The sequence below is a fragment of the Magnolia sinica genome, chromosome 3 (genome assembly GCF_029962835.1).
Source record: "Magnolia sinica isolate HGM2019 chromosome 3, MsV1, whole genome shotgun sequence".
In the NCBI taxonomy this organism is placed as follows: domain Eukaryota; kingdom Viridiplantae; phylum Streptophyta; class Magnoliopsida; order Magnoliales; family Magnoliaceae; genus Magnolia; species Magnolia sinica.
The window spans coordinates 128596578-128615295 of NC_080575.1; the positions used below are offsets into that span (position 1 = coordinate 128596578).

Sequence of the window (18718 nt, forward strand, 5' to 3'; positions counted from 1 at the left end):
GTTCATGCCCCCAGTAGAAAGGGCAACATAAATATAAAATACATACATCACAGTTAGCCCCACAGCGCCTGCACCACAGATACCACCCGGGAATCAGCTTTCCTTGCAGTGGCCACAGCATATCCTATTTCCCGGGAGCATCATCCTTCTATTTTGTAGTTCTTTATTTATTTTCTTGTTTCATTTTCTTTTTGTGTGGCCAGGATCTACGGACAACCTAGCAGGGACCAGTTAGTCACAAAGCCGAAAGAGTCAATATCAACATTACCCTTTTTTTTTTTAAATGATCCAGAACGTTCAATGTATGGAGATCTTTTCATGGGCGCGGATTAGGTACCACCCCTGCCTGTTCGGAGCTCGGGAAGGATGGGGACGCCGAGGGGCCACTGTGATGTATGGCTTTTATCCACTGCGTCCATCCATTTTTCCATATCATTTAAGGTTGTTAACCTGAAAATAAGGCAGATCAAAGCACAAATGGACCACACCACAGGAAGCAGAGAATACTAATGATGCCCACTGTTGAAACTTTCCTAGGCCCACCGTGTTGTTTATTTGAAATCTAACCTGTTCATAAGGTCATATAGACCTGGATGAAACAGAAATATCAGATTGATCCAAAACTTCTACGGTCCCCACAAAATTTTCAATGATAGGCATTTAATCCCCACTATCTAGTCTACTTTATCCTTGAATCTTACTTATTTTTGGGCTCAAAATTTAAAATTATATGGAAAATGGATGGATGATGTGGGTGAAAGACATACATCATGGAAACGCCTTCGGAGCCCCAGCCTATCCCCAGCTCGCAACAAGCAGGGTGGTACCTAATCCACATCCCCATTTCATACATCTAGTTGTATTTGGACTCATTGGCATTCTCATAGCCTATCTTGACCATCCATTAGGTCCATTACTCTCTTCTTCAACTGTCATTTTTTATTTTGGAAATATGATTTTCATTGAGTAACAGTTTGGATAATCCCATCCATACAATTCTTTCAAACCATCTTATCAAGAATAGATTGAACCAAGTGGACGTTCCAGATAGTTGAAGTAAATGAAAATTAAAATAAAATACGAAATGCTACTAAGTGTATGAGAGGGATACAATGCTCATAGAGTTGGCAGCATGGATTTGAGTGCATTCTAGAATTTAAAAGTAGTTTAACAACATGAATTTGAAAAAAAAATTGAATAAAAAATATATGAAATACATAGTTTTAATGTGTTTTAAAATCTTTTCATTTTGCTCTGTTTTGAAATACATAGCTACTTTTTAATGGCTGGAGAGACACGTGTGACAAAAGTTTCCTATATAAGTTACTAATTCACTTTATATGTGACTATGGTGTGGCCTACCTGATGAGATATAGGCCTCAACTTTAAAAATCTTATCATCACTACACTGGGGTTCACTTGATAAAGAATGGATAGGATAGAAGTAACAAGATGGGCCACACCAAATAAAACCATGAACAACAATCCAAAATTAGTTTCACTTGCTGGTGCATGTGATGGTTGGAATGTCTTGACTTTTGGAGGAGAGTAGTGATGTAGAGTAGGTTGCAGACAGTTTCATGGTCAAGATGGATGATCATAAATGGCCCAATCGACATCAGAAGTGATTCAGACTGTTAGACCTTAACTTGGGCATATATCGCAATCAAGAATGATTTATCAGGGGTAAAATTATATGATTTTGGGGTATAATGAGCTACTTTAGGCATCCAACCCTGCTATGCTGGGTTGTGCAAGCTGGATTTACAAAATACCACTAGATCGACTGCCATTTCTCTATTTTAATTCCATCTTTACGATAAATAGTAAGTTTTAATTTGATTATAACTCTTCATCCGTTGGACTTTAAGAGTTGCGCCCAACGCGAGAAGTGCTTAGAATAATTAAGAGAATAGCTTGGTAAAGCCAAATAGAACACTATTTTTGGCCGAAAAACTTGCGCACTAGTAGACATCATAACCGTCTATAAATAGTAAGTTGCGAATTATAGGAGTTTTAGTTGTATTTTTATTTCGATATCTCTCTTATTGCTTAATATCCTTATTTAAAGAGTTGTGAACTCATTTAATTTATTCATCGATCAATTTCGAATTTTATAAAATTTATTTTCTAATTTCCTTGTTCTTTTCCTCATGGATTCGAGAAGTCTCCACCAGCAGTTTAGAGAAGTTCAGTGGATTTGAACAGTTATCCCCCTGGTGAAGATAGTGCTCAACCTCACGTTATCCCCTGCATCAAGTAGACACTCAACCGTGGTGAAAACATCAAAGTGAGGTTAGGCCTTGGAAGGTCTTTCTGTTGCACCTTCCCACCCTTAAGAATATTGGACTAAATAAGTATCCAACCTGGGCCGTATAAAATCCAAACATTAATGGTTAGATTATCTGCAAATCAATGTATAGAAAACATGAGATAACAACAAAAAAGAAGACATCATCCAGTACGTTTGTTGAGAAATCCTTTGGCCGCTGGCCAGACATAGCCTAAACGCATGTCTCTCTCGCTCATCTATGCGAAGATTTCGTTGAGCACGCGCAAATCACCATCTGCACCCATTTGTAACTTTGTTCATCATGTTGTACACATGCTATATTTGTCCATTAATGAATAAATATGTACAATTAAAATATATGATATGTACAGTTAAGATAGAAATTAGGCGTACCCACTTTTTTATCTTTACACTACAGTATATGGTTAGATATTTTAATTGAAGTTAAAAGAGTTTTTTTATAACTCGAAGGCTTATATTTTATAGGCCACCTCTTGCCAACTTCCACTCTTCCCTAATTCTAGCTGATTTTTCTCCCTTCATTTCCCTCTTTCCTCATCTCGCTCGCTGTGCACAGCACGTGTGATACCCCTTCTTGGGGACATGGATCGCATGCGGACAGTGTCAATGGCCACATTGCTACTGGACAGAGCTATGTAGGCCTCATGATGATGTATGTGTTTTATCCACTCCCTTAATTCATTTTGGATCATTATTTTAGGGCATCCTGAAAACTAGGCAGATCCAAATCTTTGCTGGACCACGACACAGGAAAATAGTGGTGATTGAACACCCATCATTAAAAACTTCCAAGGGCCCATTATAATGTTTATTTGCCATCCAACCCGCTGATTACGTCTCACAGACCTGGATGAAGGAAAAACACAAATATTAACTTGATCTAAGACTTTTGTGGCCACTAAAAAGCTTTTGATGGTGTGTGTTCAATCACCACTATTTCCTATGGTCCACCTAAGATATGGATCTGAGTCTTTTTTTTTTTTTTCTTTTTTTTGCCACAGACTACAATGAGCTAAAAAAATAGATAGACAGTCTGAACAAAACACATACATCATGCATCATGGTGGGATCGACCACAGATCATGGTCCAATAGCGACTGCTAATGTTAGTATATATGCAGTCAACATCCATCATTTGGATGCCAATTGGATGATGAAGAGGTCACTGCTCACATCATTGGACAAATGGCGTGCCGAAATTTGATTGGTGGGATCATATGCCGTAAGAGATAGAGATGAGACTGAACCAGTTTAAACACGGTCACCTTGTTTCAGCCGCTGGTAGCATTGTATGGAGATTCCATGGATCCTTGACTGTGGGCCCACCATAATATGCCTGTTTGAATCCACGCCACCGATCTGTTTATCCAGCTCATTTCATGACATGAGCCCAAAAATAAAATAGATCCAAATCTCAAGTAGATCATGCCACAGGAAATAGTGATGATTGAACCCCTACGAATCTTTGCTTGATTCAAAACTTGTGGCACCCAAGAAGTTTTTAATGGTGGGCGTTCAATCACCACTGTTTCTGATGGTGTGGTCCACTTTAGATTTGGATCAGCTTCATTTTTTAGCTAATGCCCTAAAATGAGCTGGCAACTGAATACTGATGGACAACACTAATATAAAACGTACACAGACGTAGCACAAGACCAAACCATCCACAATCACAAATAGAAAATAAAACAGGTTAGCCTTGAGCTGGATGCTAACGTCTCCACTACAGACGTAGCATGCGTCCAAGCCATCCACATCGATAATGTGACCGAGGATGAAGGTGGACACGGATGCCTTAAGAAATCGTACACGTGGCGCGTAATCTATTAAATCAAACCGTCCAAAATCTTGGTTCCATTTAGATTGCTCGTAACCTGCAAACTACACGGATTTGATTTGAAGTCGCTAATTGGTGGACATTTAGAGGTAGTTAACGGTCCACATCCAACAGACAAATGCTCATTAATTAATGGTTGGGAATGTTTCAATCAGTCAGAATTTTGTAGGATGAATCATCTACAGCGGGCCTTGCAATTGGACATTTAATTTGAATTAACATATGACACGTGTACAATTCTCAGTGTCTGTGTATCATTCATTTCATTCTATTCTGCCAAAGTACCTTCAGGCCTATAAATAATAGGGAGGTTGGCCTGATTATCAAATCTGTAACAAAACGGGCTTGCAACAGCCAAGATCAAACCGGGCACACTACACCCCAGATCAACGGCCTCTCAATCCCTCAATCATAGGAAATAAAGATGGAAATTAAAATATTTTTGGTAATGGGATAGGAAGCCTAATTCACTGCAAAGCCTAGGAGTTGAGATTAACCTATGATGCGTTGAGTGGGCCCACCATGCTGTGTGCATGGCATCCAATTCATGTGCGCCACATGTCTCCGGCACAAGGAATTAGACGGTATTAAGTTGGATGGAATTGCTTTTTTTTTTTATTTTTTTTCAATAAATACAATTGCCAGTGGATTATCTCTTAATGTCATGGGAGTGAGCTTATTCACTTTGGTGTTTGGATCATGTAGTATGTATGACTTAAATACATATTTTGATTCATGTAGGGTTTGGTTGTACATGAAAAACAATTAATAACCTCGGGTTTGGTTGTACATGAAAAACAAATAACAATCTCGAAAACTACACTGGAAAGTAAGGTGGGGCCCATCTGGATGTTTGTGAGGAATCCACCCCATCCATCCGTTTTGTGAGATTGTTTTAGGACATGCTACCAAAAGTCAAACAGATCCAAAACTCAAGTGAGCCATACAAGAGGAAATAATGGGAAAAGAATTTCTTACCATTAAAACCTTCCCAAGCTCCACCTTGATGTTTATATATCATCCCAACCGTTTATAAGTCATTCCCACCGAGATGAACTGACAACACAAAAAACCTTAGCGTAATACAAAACTTTTGTAGCCATATAAATGTTGCAATGGTAGTCACTCAATTGCCATTGTTTTCTCTCGTGTGGCCCACTTGAGTTTTAAATATATCTTATTTTTGCTCACATGACTTAAAATGATCTTGTAAAATAGATGAACGGAGTGGATTCCTCACAAATATTAAGGTGGGCCCTACCTACTTTCCGTGCATAAGAACTTCCCGCCTAACTCCTTTCAGGAGGAAATTCCCCGGATTCCCAAAATCCTGGTTGAGCGGAAAGGATTGCGAAGAGCCCTCCCTAGCTCTTCCTGCTCCATGTACACGACTCAATATTAGAAACCTGTAATGAACCAAACAAGGGACGATTTTTCTTACCACGAGATTTGAAGTCACATCTCATTAAATACGGGCTAATGTCTTACACCAAACAAGCCCAAATCAGGCCAAATCCAAAAATCAGCTCAGGTAACAGTTGGAATAGGACAACGGTCGCTAAAAACTTCTTAGATTTTGTGTGGGATATGCTACATTCCGAATCTGGCCTCGGCCAGGATGATGAACGGATGCCCTGGATAAAGGTCATTCCAAAATATATGTAGGCCACACCAAATGATTTTAGTAGTTTTTAGGCATGATTTTATTTGGTATAGCCTATTAGAGCTTCAAAGAGAACACAAGGGGCACACACGATGGAAGGATTGGATGTCAATGTAAACATCCAGTGGGCCCAAAAATCGAAGTGTACCTTAAAAATAATCTAAATAACGTCGCAGTGTATACGGCCTCCAAAAGGATCACCACTCGTGAGTAGCGTGCCGCCACATGGACCCCACATGATGAGATTATCAGACGACTTGAATCATCCGTCTTCTTGCTACCATAAATATATAAGTTATTGTTCTATAACCTAGATTCCACAGCATGGACGGTTCTGATCATTAGACCATTTTGCATATGAGACTCCTCGGTGGAGACACATGAAAAAGACGAAGATTCGTCAAAATTATGACATAGAGCTAGAGCTGGGCAGAATCCGACTCGATCCGGCGAATCCGACCCGATCCGGTGGATCCGAACCGAACTGAAGGCGTGGATTAGTGCAAATCGAGTAGGACCACTTAGATCCGATCATACATCGGATCGAGTTTGAATCGTGGTCAATCCGAACCGATCCGATCTGAAATCCGAACGAACCCTAACCCCTCTTTCTCTACCCGAAGGAGGCACAACACCCACCTATCTCTCCTCCTCTCTCTCCGTCTTTCTCTCCCGATTTCCCTTCTCTCCTTCTTTCTCTCCTTCTTTCTCTCCCGATTTACCACATCTCATTTCTCTCCCTCTCTATCCCCAGACTCAATTCGATCCAACTCGATTCGGTTTTCCAGACCGAGTCGAACTCAGTTCGAGTCAGGCCAGCAATGAATCGGATTGGATCGAGTCAGTCCTGCCAGACTCAGTGCGGGATCGGATCGAATCGAGTTTAAGTCAAATTTTTGAAAAATCAGATCGAGTCGAGTTAGACCCAATCCGGTACGACTCTACTCAATGCCCACCTCTACACAGAGCTTCCTGCCAGTAGAGTCAACAAAAGGCCAATATATGATCGCTATCACTTCATTAGCAGTCTCGTCAGCATGCATGCGCGAAGATATAGACTAACAACGTACAAACAAGGTACATATCTTTACTGACAAAATACAAAGGAAAACACATCACATCGACACGTACAAATATTCCCTACGGAACAATTGAAGCGGATTGCGTGGTGTCCCCTATGCCACCGACTTCGGTGGTGTGTTGATGTCACCAAGTTCGTGGCCCACCATGATGTGTTATATGTATACTGTCCATCTATTGGCTAGATCATGATCCAAAGCCCAAGCAGACTACACCACTAAAGTAGTGGGGACAATGATTCCTACGGTTGAAATCTCACAACTTAGTGACGTCAACACACTATGGGTGATAGTGTGTGGCACACCACGCAATCCGTTCCCACAAAGGAATATGTGGACAGATTAGGCGGGTAGGCTATGTGTACGGTTAAGTCATGATGAGATTTAGAGACCCTAATGATGTGATTTTCTTTTTAATTAATGCCAATGGTACCCACCGATGGTCTTTTTAATTACACCCATATCCATAGCTCAACTGGCAGACTGAATGGAGATACCTTGTTTCAACACTTGAGGTCTTGCTATCGATCCCCAGTGGGTGGCTAACATGGAGTGGGTGTACTGACATGGGTGTGTACAGACAAGCTAACCCAAAAAAAAAAAAAAAAAACCGATGACATCAGCGGTCCATCTGATGGGCATTGTTTTCTATGGTCCGGGCTATGGTCCAAAATAATGACATGGAGTTTCTCACCTGAAAGTGGAGGACATTACTACTTTATTTTCAACCGTCCATTATAATACAACCAATAGAACTTCTACCCAAATCGTCGTCGTTTTCCTTTTAACATCTACATAAATCTTAATTTCCAAAGGCAAGATGCAAAACGACGGACGCAGCTTGGTAATAACTAATAACCCCGCTGGTCCCTAGCTAGGAATGAACGGGGTTCTGAGGGGCCACCGTAATGTATGGGTTTCATCCACACCACCCATCCATTTTTCCATATCATTTTAGGGTACATAACCAAAACTAAGGTAGCTCCAAGGCTCAAGTGGACCACACCACAGGAAACAGCAGTGATGATGATATCCACTAATGAAACCTTTCTAGGGCCCACTGTGATGGTTGATTGCCATGTTTATTAGGTCACATAGATCCGGACGAAAGGAAAAATAAAAACATCAGCTTGATCCAAATCTCCTGTGGGCCAAAAATAAAAAACAAAAATCAACAGTAGTTGTTTAATTACCAGTATGTGGTTCACTTAAGCTTTAGATCCGCCTGGTTTTAAAGCTAGTACCTAAAATGGGGCTGTAAATGAGCTGGGCCCAGATTGGCAATCATATTTTGAAAAGGCCCAGACTAACAGGCCCAGCCCCAACAGTTCAAAACCAGGCCTATTCCAACCCCTGGCCCAGCCCAGTGACATCCCTAGTAGCAGCAGCACCACACGCATTAGCTTGTCTTGGGCTTTCTGGAACCCAGCTGAAACTTCTCATGGTATAAACCATACGAAGCGAGAGAGATTCGGCTTTCCGTGGATTATGGTGCACAGAAATTCCCTTTGCACCAAAGGGATTTGAAATGCTTGATGGGATTCCCGCTACCGCCATTGACAGTGGGATTTTTGGTTGTGAAACGCAGGGGCCCGGATTAGATACGGACAAGGTCAGTGACTCAGTAGCCAAATTGCTACTGAAGTAACGTCACCAAGCTCTGTGGACCCCACCATGATGCATGTGTTATATCCATGCCGTCCAACCATTTGTAGAGATCGTTTTATGACATTAGAAAAAGAATGAGATAGATCTAAAGTTCAAGTGGACCCACCACAGAAAACCATGGGATCAGTCACACCCACCGTTGAAACATTAGGGCCCACCATGATGTATTTTTTAGATCCAACCTATTCATAAATTAACATACAGATAGATGAAGTGAAAACAAAAGTATAATCTCGATCGGAAACTTCTGTGGCCCCTAAGAAGTTTTGAACGGTGGATGTCACTGTCCCCACTGTTTTCTATGGTGGGGTCCACTTGAACTTTAGATCTATCTCATTATTTTTATCATGCAATAAAACGATCTCTTCAAATGGATGGACGGTATGGATATAACACATACATCATGGTGGGGCCCACAGAGCTTGGTGGCGTCAATCCACGCCCGAAACGCAGAGCTCATGGTTGGTTGGTTATCCCAACAACACAAAATATCTACAAAATATCTAGATGGACCATGACCCATACAATTTTAACCGGGTCTGGCCATCTTAGTGATTGGGACTCCGATTCAGGTCCAATCTGACCCAATAAAGTAAACGGTCGCTTTCTAAGGTTAGGTCCGGGTCCTAATTGAAGCCTACGTAATACCTAAGCCCAAACCTAAGTAGCTCAAAATCAGGCCCGGAACCAAACCCGATTCATAGCATCAGCGAAGTTAGCCAGACTCGTTTTCGAAATAAGTCCGTCAAAGTAGAATTATGGTCCATGAATGAGGACCCTTTTTTTTCTTTTCTTTTCTTTTTTGACCGTCCATTTGCATGACGTTTGTCAGACAAGCGCTAATAACCCAAATGAAATTGAGTACATTGATTTGCTTTTTAAAAATATTAAAAACGAACTTGGGTTTTTTTTTAAAAAAAAAAATTATTATTATTATTATTTAACTCCAGAAGGAACAAAACCCCAAGCGAAATTTGAGCGATTTGATTTACCTGAGAAAGTATAGAAATAGACTAACCGGTTGATTGCAAGTCACGTAGCTTTGAAAGTGGAGATGGAGGGTCAAAATAAGAGTCGTTGAGTATGGGCCATGTTACAAGCTTGTTTGCAGCATCAGTGGCATGGATTCCATCGCAGCTCACATACTTCTGTGGATCACCACATGCTATTGCTGTGACCTTACTCCTGTTTACAACCTTGCTATTCCCACGGAATACAATTTGCCTCCTGCTGATTGAAATGTTGGAAATTTGTCTTTTATTCTTTTAATAAAATTAGTTGCCAAGGTTTAAGTTTTGGCCACCGCCTATTGATGGTGCTAATTGTTAGGCCTTATACATTTCACATCCGCATTAAAAGCTAGCAATAATATTGGACCATTTCCAACACTTGCATTAAATGCACACCGGTTGAGCGTATTCCGTGTTGCCACGTATTGCACATTGGAACTCGACACTATAGGTTTGATGATAGCAAAATCATACTCGCACTCGAGAATAGCTTTTACGGCACTTCCTCTAGCAATATGTCTTTGTTATTAATAGGATGGCATAGAACCATATGCATGCCTTTAAGAGATTGAATCGATGGATGACACGTGACTATGATTGGCATGACATTTTAACGAGGCAGTACACACAATTCATTTATAAAAGACTCGCCGGGGGCAAATCCTACCATGGATTTGGTTATAATATATTCGGTAAAGTTGTCACTCACAATTTTTTTAAAATGGGAAATCTTTTCAAAAATGTTTGGAGACCCTTTTCAAATGGGAGATCTTCCCAAAAACGTTCGGAGACCTTGTAGCAATTACGAATATTCCAAATATTTGAAAATCAAACAGATATCTAAATAGATTAATTGCAACATGAACCCAAATCAGGAGAGACTAACACTAACAGATCGGGCCGATGTCCGTGCATTGATTAGAATCAAGATATTGGAAGATCAGGATCAGGTGGATCCAACCCCACCAATTCCACAATCAAAAGAGAGCGAGATTTGAAAGGACGAAGATGACACTGATTAGGTTATTCAGATGCAACAATGGCCTAATCGATTTGAGATCTAGGATCAAGGGTAGAGATTGCTCTGATTGTTCTTAAATCTATATGTGGTCAGATCCTATAGGGGAGCATCTACGAAAAAATGGAGATCTGAAAACCAACCATTTCAAATCTATGAAAATCTCCCTATTCAGAGTACAAGTAATAGATGCAAAGAAATCCAGCGAGCATTTTTACCGCCTTGATAACCAATAAAGGAGCATGTGATGAAAAGCTCAAAGACCACACCAAACACAATTTATCTTTCTTCAACATTTATCTTTACGTTTACCTTAGCTTTGCCTATTTTTAGCATTAATTGCTACTGTCTAGCAATCAATCTTTCTGATCACATTCTACTGACCTTTCGCCTCAATCATTTGTTATTACAGATGGATTAGGTATTTACCTCTCGTTTTGTTTATTTCTTTAGTTTATTTGTCACTCTCTTGATTGTAATGAGCCACATTTATATATTAATAAAATTGGCTTTATTTTAACCCTATCTTGTTTATTTATTCATCTTCATTCTTTTAAGAAACGCATTGGTCACAAGCAGTTGTGAAAGAACAATTCATTAAGAAACAAGGCAAAAAGAATCCATTGGGAAGGACCCACCCCTATCCTTTTGCAAATTGCCACATCGCTGATTATAGTTGGTGGCTAGCTTGATAATTGGATATCCGAATCTAGTCTTTCTCAGTCGTTTCAGCATAAGGTTACCAGCGTTCAATCAAACATTGAGTTGAGTACAACTTTGGCACAGGCGTACTTTCTAATAGCACACATAAACCGAATACAAGCCCTCCCTCAATCATACGTGTGGCCTCATGTTTAATGGAACTGTGCGAACAGATGCTGGAAGGGGGCGTTCGACATGTATCTCCCCTCATAGAACCTACATGCAGAGGTGGTTAGATGATAGGAATCGTCCATCTTCTGGCTCTTGCCAATAACCATAGTGAAGGTTGATCCTGACCATCAATTGCCAGAATTACCAATCAGTATGATTTTCTTATTAGGGCTCATCCACAGTAGTGCCCAAAACAAGGACGATTCCAATAATCTATCTGTATGGAGAAACGGGTCTGATGGGGCGAGGCATGCCGGAGGAGCCAGTCACAACCACTCAGATACAATTGTAGTGGTCTCAAAGCAGTAGTGGAGAGGCCAAGGCTCACGCCAAACCGAAAAGGAAAGGGCTGCAACTGAGATTACTACTGATGGATTTTGTCACAAAATGGTGGGCTGGATGCTGGCATTTGCAGTGTGTGACCAGTACTCTTTTACGAGCTTCCCAAACAGTGAATCCTCTTGCTTCATCAGTTTCAATGGCTAGTCGTACTCTACCAATTTCCCTGAGAAGAAAAATTAACATCATTTCTCCAGAAGGTGTAAAGCTTTTTCGAGCCATTCTGCAGAAAACCATAAAACAATTTGATACAATACTCTAGAAGAATATTGAAGGTGGTCCGATAATATTACATTGTAAATCTCTCCAGCTAAATATCGGATATTACATAGCTGGAGAGATTTCCAATCTAATACATAACTTGCATTTCCAAGCAGGAGCCTGAATTACTAAGGGTGTGTTTGGATGCCACCCACTGTTTCATTTCCCATTATATCTACAGAGACTGGCATTTGTTCGAAAGAAGAAGAGGAAGAAGAGGTTCGTGAGGTGTAGATTGACCGACTCTCACACACCTGAACAGATGTGCGATGTGTTAAAAAATCTGAACTGTTCCTCAAACTCAGCACCACAGAAAACCCATTAAGCTGAAATTTCAGGCCTATTGGACACCTGAGTGGGCCACAATCTTAAGCTCAAATCCAGCTGTTGGAATGCTTCTGACAGGCGTTGTTTGGAGAAAATGTGTGAGGGGGATAAAAGAAGCTCACCATCACTGATAGAAAGCACCATTGTGCAGTTCATCACAGTTGGGATTCTGTGGGCAACTGTAATGACGGTGCAGTCAGCAAACTCATCCCTTGTGGTCTTCTGAAGAATTGCATCCGTCGCGTTGTCAATTGATGCCGTGGCTTCATCGAGCACTAGTATCCGGCTTCTCCTCAACAAAGCATGTCCCAGGCAGAACAACTGCCGCTGTCCCATGCTCCAATTTGACCCATCTTCTACAACTGCAATATCAGACTTGTGATAATGATTTGCAGCCGAAACATGAACAGCCCTCCATAATCTAAAAAACTCACCTAGAGAGTCCAGACCCTCTTCTTTCTCTTGAACTGCCTCCTGAAGATGGCACTTCCCAAGCACCTTCTCAATATGAAAGACAATGCAATTAGTATCAGCAACTGTATTAAAACCTATCCTTACATGACTAAGCACTCTTGAATGAGTCAAGCCAGAAATCAAAAGGTTGATGCCCAAGTTGGGTAAGAGTTTTGGGACAATGTGTAATTTGAGGCTTCTTCATTCATTTTCCAGGAACTCGGCTGCTCTCTCATTTCATACAGCGAAAGAAAAAAGGAAAACACACTTGAGTGGTAATATTACCTCCCAGATTTCCTGATCAGTATGTTTTGCTAGGGGATCCAAATTGAATCTGACAGTACCATGAAAAAGGGTTGGGTCTTGAGGAATGATCCCGAAACGAGATCTCAGATCATGAAGACCGACCGTGGAGATGTTGAGGCCATCAATGATGATTTTTCCCCCTGCCGGCTCCACCAGGCGAAACAATGCACCGATCAAGGCCGTCTTCCCACTGCCAGTCTGCCCAACTATTCCAATCTTGTGCCCTCCTTCAAATGTGCAAGTTATCCCCCGAAGAACGAGTGGAGTATCTGGTCTATATCTGATCTGCTTGACATTTCTTTCTCAGTATTATAATCTTTATAAACCATAAAAGTCCAGATCATACATGACCTTTTCTAAACGAAATTGAAGGGTAGGATTTTCTTTGTTATTAATGTAGAATTTACCTTCAAATCTTGGAGCTCCACTTTGCCAACAGCAGGCCAATCAGGCGTGGGCCGGTTGCCTTCTATGATTTCAGGGGCCTCACTTGGGATATGCATGTACTGATGAAGCCTTTCTACGGAGATGATGTAATTTAGGAGCGTGCACTGATTTTGAATAGAGAAAACTAGGGACATGTTTAATGAAAGACCATAAGACAACGCCATCCCAATAAATCCTGCAATAGAGTATCGTAACCATATGGTTCATCAGCCAAACAAATAGCATTCAAGAACGTTGTTCGTGAAATGCGATCGCAGATTGACAGCTTTGAAAAATAAAATGAGAGAGCATTAGCACAAATCAGTATTAAATATTTTTACAATTGGCCTACAATTTATGATTTTCTGTTTAAATAACACTTTCTCTATGTTAATTCAATTCCACTAATGATAAAAGGTTACTCTGAGCATAGTTTAAAAACCCAAAATTTTAAGTCGATGTTCAGCTGGGGAATATTATAGAATTGGAATTATAAGGAATGCAGCATAAGTAATATAGAATGTAACCCAAACCAATTGTGGAAGCTTCACCAGTTAAGGGCATTGCTTCCTTTGGTTGAGGCTGGGCTTCAAATCCCACTCCCCACCATCTTTATTTTTAACCTCCACTCAGTACAGGCGAGTGACTTGGCTTAAGTCACGCCAAGTTGTGTGGAGTAGACCAAGCCATAAAGTCGACTCAACGAGTCTCTCTGAATCCACGCCAAGTCAGGCCCGGTACAGAGTTTCCCTGTGTCTCGGCAAGATTTTGAGGAGAGTCAGTGAGTTTTGGAACTATGGCTTTGAAAGTTAAGCCACTCTCAAAATACCTGTATCAGACAGAACTGGGAATGACATACTTGAGGTATGTAAAACTACAAGAAAGGTATACTTGCTTATTCTTTGAGACTTCATGAGAAGAGGATCTATGATTACCAGAGCTGAAGGTCCCTGGAGGAAGCAGAGACATGACAAGCGCTGAGGAGGAAAGTACAGTGGCACTCATCGTTTCCAAACGCTGGATCAACCACTCATTTGCCGCAAAGTTGTGGAAGAATGGGCTAGCATTCTTGTCGATGAGATCGACATTCTTAGCAAAGAATCGGTCTTCCTCCTCAAAAGCTCGGATCGTCATCGCTCCTGATATGGATTCAGCCAGATGACTTGCTACAAGGGATTTTGTCGTGCCATTGATCCATATCAATTCTTTTGCAGAAGCAAAGTAGTATCTCTGATTATTTAAAATCAAATCCCACCAGTGTTACTTCTCAAGGAAAATCGAAGCTGAAGTGCAGAATCTAAAGAGAACCCGCCAGTACACCGAGATTACTGTACATGTTCATGGTAGCACATAAGGGAAGGACGAAACTGAAGGGCACATCAAGGTCAACAAGACTTAAATCAGAAGAAATCTATATCACAAACATGGAAAGATCAGAACTCGAGAAATTGAATCCATTAGAATCGAAAATCTTTCCAGAAGCTCTTTAAAGGATGATTGCAGGTGAGTTGTATTTTGACAAGCTTACCCGACTCAATATCCTTCCCAAGGGCGTTGAGTCAAAGAAGGACATTGGTGCACGGAAGAGGGAGTTTAGCAGCTGAGAAAATAATGATTTTGATGACTGCATACCCAGAGTAACTATAAATAGAGATCTGAAGAACAAAAAGACCGATGTGCTGAAACCGATTGCCAAGTAGACTGAGATCAGCAGCACCGTGCTAACTTAAGGATTCTCAACGTTAGCAGCCATCCAAGAGTTTTGTGCGATCTGTCCAGCCAAAAATGTGAGATGGCATAGGCTTGCCAAGGAGAAGTACAAGTAGCCCTTGTTCTGATTCAGATATTGTAAGTATGGCTTCAGACCCGTATCTCCAGTTTCTCTCTCCTCTTTCTTATTCAGCTGATCTAGTGACAGTGCATTCGCTGTTTTATCTTTCAAAGTAGATGCTTTCTTGATTTCTCTTTTGGCAGTTTCATGCCTCAAGGGAGGAACAACCTCAGCAAGCCTTTCAGAACCAGCAGTGTCTTTGTGTGCATTGACGAGGTCTTGAAATTCTCTACCCGTGCCCAGTAACTCCTGAAAAGAAGCAGCATGCAGGATCTCCCCATCTGACATTAACTGCCAGCAACATCAAATTACTTCAAATTGCTTTCTTTTAATTACAAACTACGGACACCACATGATATTCTTGGGCAGGTTAGCTAATCCAACCAAAACAAAACGGTTTTGGAAAGAAACCATCTGAATCATCTAGGTAACTTTTACAACCATTTGGCTAGGTGGTTAATCCAATCCTACCATCTGGGTCATCAAGTTAAACCTTAATTTTGTTCATTTAGTGGTTTGTGGCATGTCACTATCAGAAATATAACATCCCCACAAATCAGTAAATTGATCATGGTGGAAGATTGAGTAAAAAGATGGCCATTTTGAAAGAAGTGAGACAAGGAGACAGACAAGAGACAGATGGAATTACTAACCAAAATAGAGTCAAATGCTGGAAGGAAATCAACTTGATGAGTAACTAGTAAGACCTTCTTCCCTGACAGAGCTCCCATGATGCATCCCTGTACGCTGGAAAGTTAGCTTTCACGAGACAAAACAACAGCCATGGAAATCTTAAATGTCAGCGTCATGGAAATGGTAATAATACATTAAACAGGCTTGTAGCAGTATGAGCATCAACTGCACTGAACTGATCATCCAAGAGGTATATGTCTGCATCTTTGATACACTGCACATGCAAGTTGAATACGTTGCTTCTGACCACCGCTGAGATTTACTCCTCTCTCCTATTTCAGTGAGACCCCCAAACGGTAACATCTCAAGGTCCTTCTCCAATGAGCACTTCTCAACCACTTCTTGGTATTGTTGTTTGTCCATGGGAGAGCCAAACAGGATATTCTCTTGGATCGTTCCTGTCTGGATCCATGCCGTTTGAGAAACATATGCAATTCTCCCATAAACTTTAATCTGCAACATTAAGCAGCAGGATGATGGTGATGGTGAGTTCATCAGATAGGTATTTCAGTACCGAAAATTGCCAGTATAGAGAAATAGTGTCTTTGCCTGTAATTACTGTTAAATCAGTATTCATCTACACATATCACTTTATCAAGTGAAATGTCAAAGAAACTTACAAGATCAAGATCAATGTAATGACAACTTACTGTGCCCTTGATGTTTGGTACCTCTCCAAGGATTGCTGCTAAAAGGGTTGATTTCCCTGACCCAACCTCTCCACAAATTGCCACCTTTTCGCCAGGTTTAACCTCTAGATTTATATTTCTGAGCATTGGTTTTGACAGGTCCCCTTCCCATGAGAAGCTGGATGACCTGATCTCAATAGAATGCTTGAGCTCCCCATTAGGCTTTTTCCTCACATGCCCAATCTGCAGCTCGGGTGCCTCCAGAAACTTCACTATCCGAGCAAATGCAACCTTAGCTTGAATCATGACTCTTATAACCTCTGGGATTGACCTAACTGGGTCTTGAATGAATCGCAAGGTCGCTACGAAGGTGAAAACATTGCTCGCATTGAGAGGAATTCGAAGGAAATAGCATGTAACGAAAGTAGCAGCTGAGACCAACACAGGAGACGTCCAAAAGAGAAAGCTATTGTATGCTCTTCGCAGTTGAAATGCCGACAACCACTTATATTCCACTTTCCTCAACCCCTCTATTACTGTCTTGAAATGGGTTTCACATGCATAAAGCTTCAATACTTTTATGTTCGCGAGAGCTTCTGAAATAGCCTTCAGCCTCTCGTCCTGCGCCTCCATAAGCTTCGACTGAAATTTATGCTGCAGTTTGGCAAGTGGAGCGTTGCTGGCCACGGTCAGTATGATGACGATGAAGGCCGCAATGGTTGCAAGTCCAACAGCTTGGAAAACGATTGATAAAGCAATGCAGAGCTGGAGGCTTGTCGTCCATGTCTGGTGAAACCAGAACGGAAATTCCCCGATCCTATAAGCATCTACCGTAACATAGTTCATTATCTCCCCAGCCGAGTGTTTAATTTTAGCCTCATTCGACAGTCTCAATTGTTTCCGGTAAATAGCTGCCGACAGCAAAGACCTTACCTGGAGACCGATCCTTCTACTCCGGAAATACCACTGCCTTTGTGATAGGGATTCTAAGCATTTCACAAAGAACAATGCCCAAGCCAAAAGGTAACCCTCGTATCTAAAACCCGCTTTCCCTTCAGCAACCTTAATGAAGGCATTGAGAAGGGGGACCAGAAGACACAGTCAATATTTTAAGCAACGCAAAAAACCCAGAAACAAAAATCTCTCTCCTGTGACAGGAAACGATAGTCCACAAAATAGATGGCGAGCTAGATTGTTTGGCCTGTTTTTGTCTGTTCAGTTCCTCCATAAACAATAAGTAACAGATTTCCGCTCGATCGATCTTACATAACTGAGGTATATCTTTGTCTTCCAAGGATTTCCCCCAACCCTTTCGCATTAGAGGATTCAACCACCAAAATGACAATCTACTGAGAAATCCAGCTTTGGCAAACAGAGTTACATAACTATTTGAATCAATGCTATTGCCATTGGCTTCATCATTCAAAGACATATAAAGAGTGTGATCGATATCATGACCAGTTTCTCCATGTTTGGAACCCTTAACCACGCAGATTAGCAAGAGAATAGCTCCCGACAAAGATAAAATATCTAGAATGATCTTAATCGAATACGCTTCTACATCTCTAAGGACTACGAGAATGGATGACGTACAGAGGAATCCCACAAACAAGCATGCAATTGTCGATGAAAGCCTTACGAATGTCTTTGAAAGTTGCCCCATATTAAGGCTCACCATTAAACCCAGCAATACCCAAGTGAGGCCTTGAAATAACATCACTAACCATCAATGCAGAGGAACAACAGCTTGTCTGTTTCTCCATTTCTCTTCCAGGATCCAAATCCCTACACCCAAGTAAACAAATCCCAACCCACTACTGAAGATGTAAGAGGTTATCTGTAGATATGAAAGGCCTTGAAAGGTGCCGGCATCCATGCTACTCTTGATGAAGCCTTACAAATGAAGTTGAAAAGCATCATTAACAAGAGCAGGATATCGACAGAAATGACCAAGATATGGTTGAGACACAGGAAAGAATTGGCAGTGCCCA

General features: G+C 41.1%; 1 protein-coding gene across 1 annotated transcript in view; it reads right to left on the minus strand.

Annotated features, from left to right (window-relative positions):
* The window catches only part of LOC131239159 (uncharacterized), a 74725-nt gene extending 56293 nt beyond the window's left edge, over positions 1-18432 (minus strand). The window contains 16 exon segments of the mRNA XM_058236715.1: positions 9580-9788; positions 11512-11583; positions 11960-12024; positions 12387-12751; positions 12824-12887; positions 13128-13433; positions 13556-13770; positions 14510-14889; positions 14891-14985; positions 15103-15696; positions 16059-16145; positions 16232-16303; positions 16305-16368; positions 16370-16551; positions 16749-17811; positions 17813-18432. Of these exon segments, the coding sequence (XP_058092698.1) occupies positions 9580-9788; positions 11512-11583; positions 11960-12024; positions 12387-12751; positions 12824-12887; positions 13128-13433; positions 13556-13770; positions 14510-14889; positions 14891-14985; positions 15103-15696; positions 16059-16145; positions 16232-16303; positions 16305-16368; positions 16370-16551; positions 16749-17811; positions 17813-18405 (4426 nt within the window). The 5' untranslated portion in view covers positions 18406-18432.
* Positions 18433-18718: the final 286 nt, after the last annotated feature.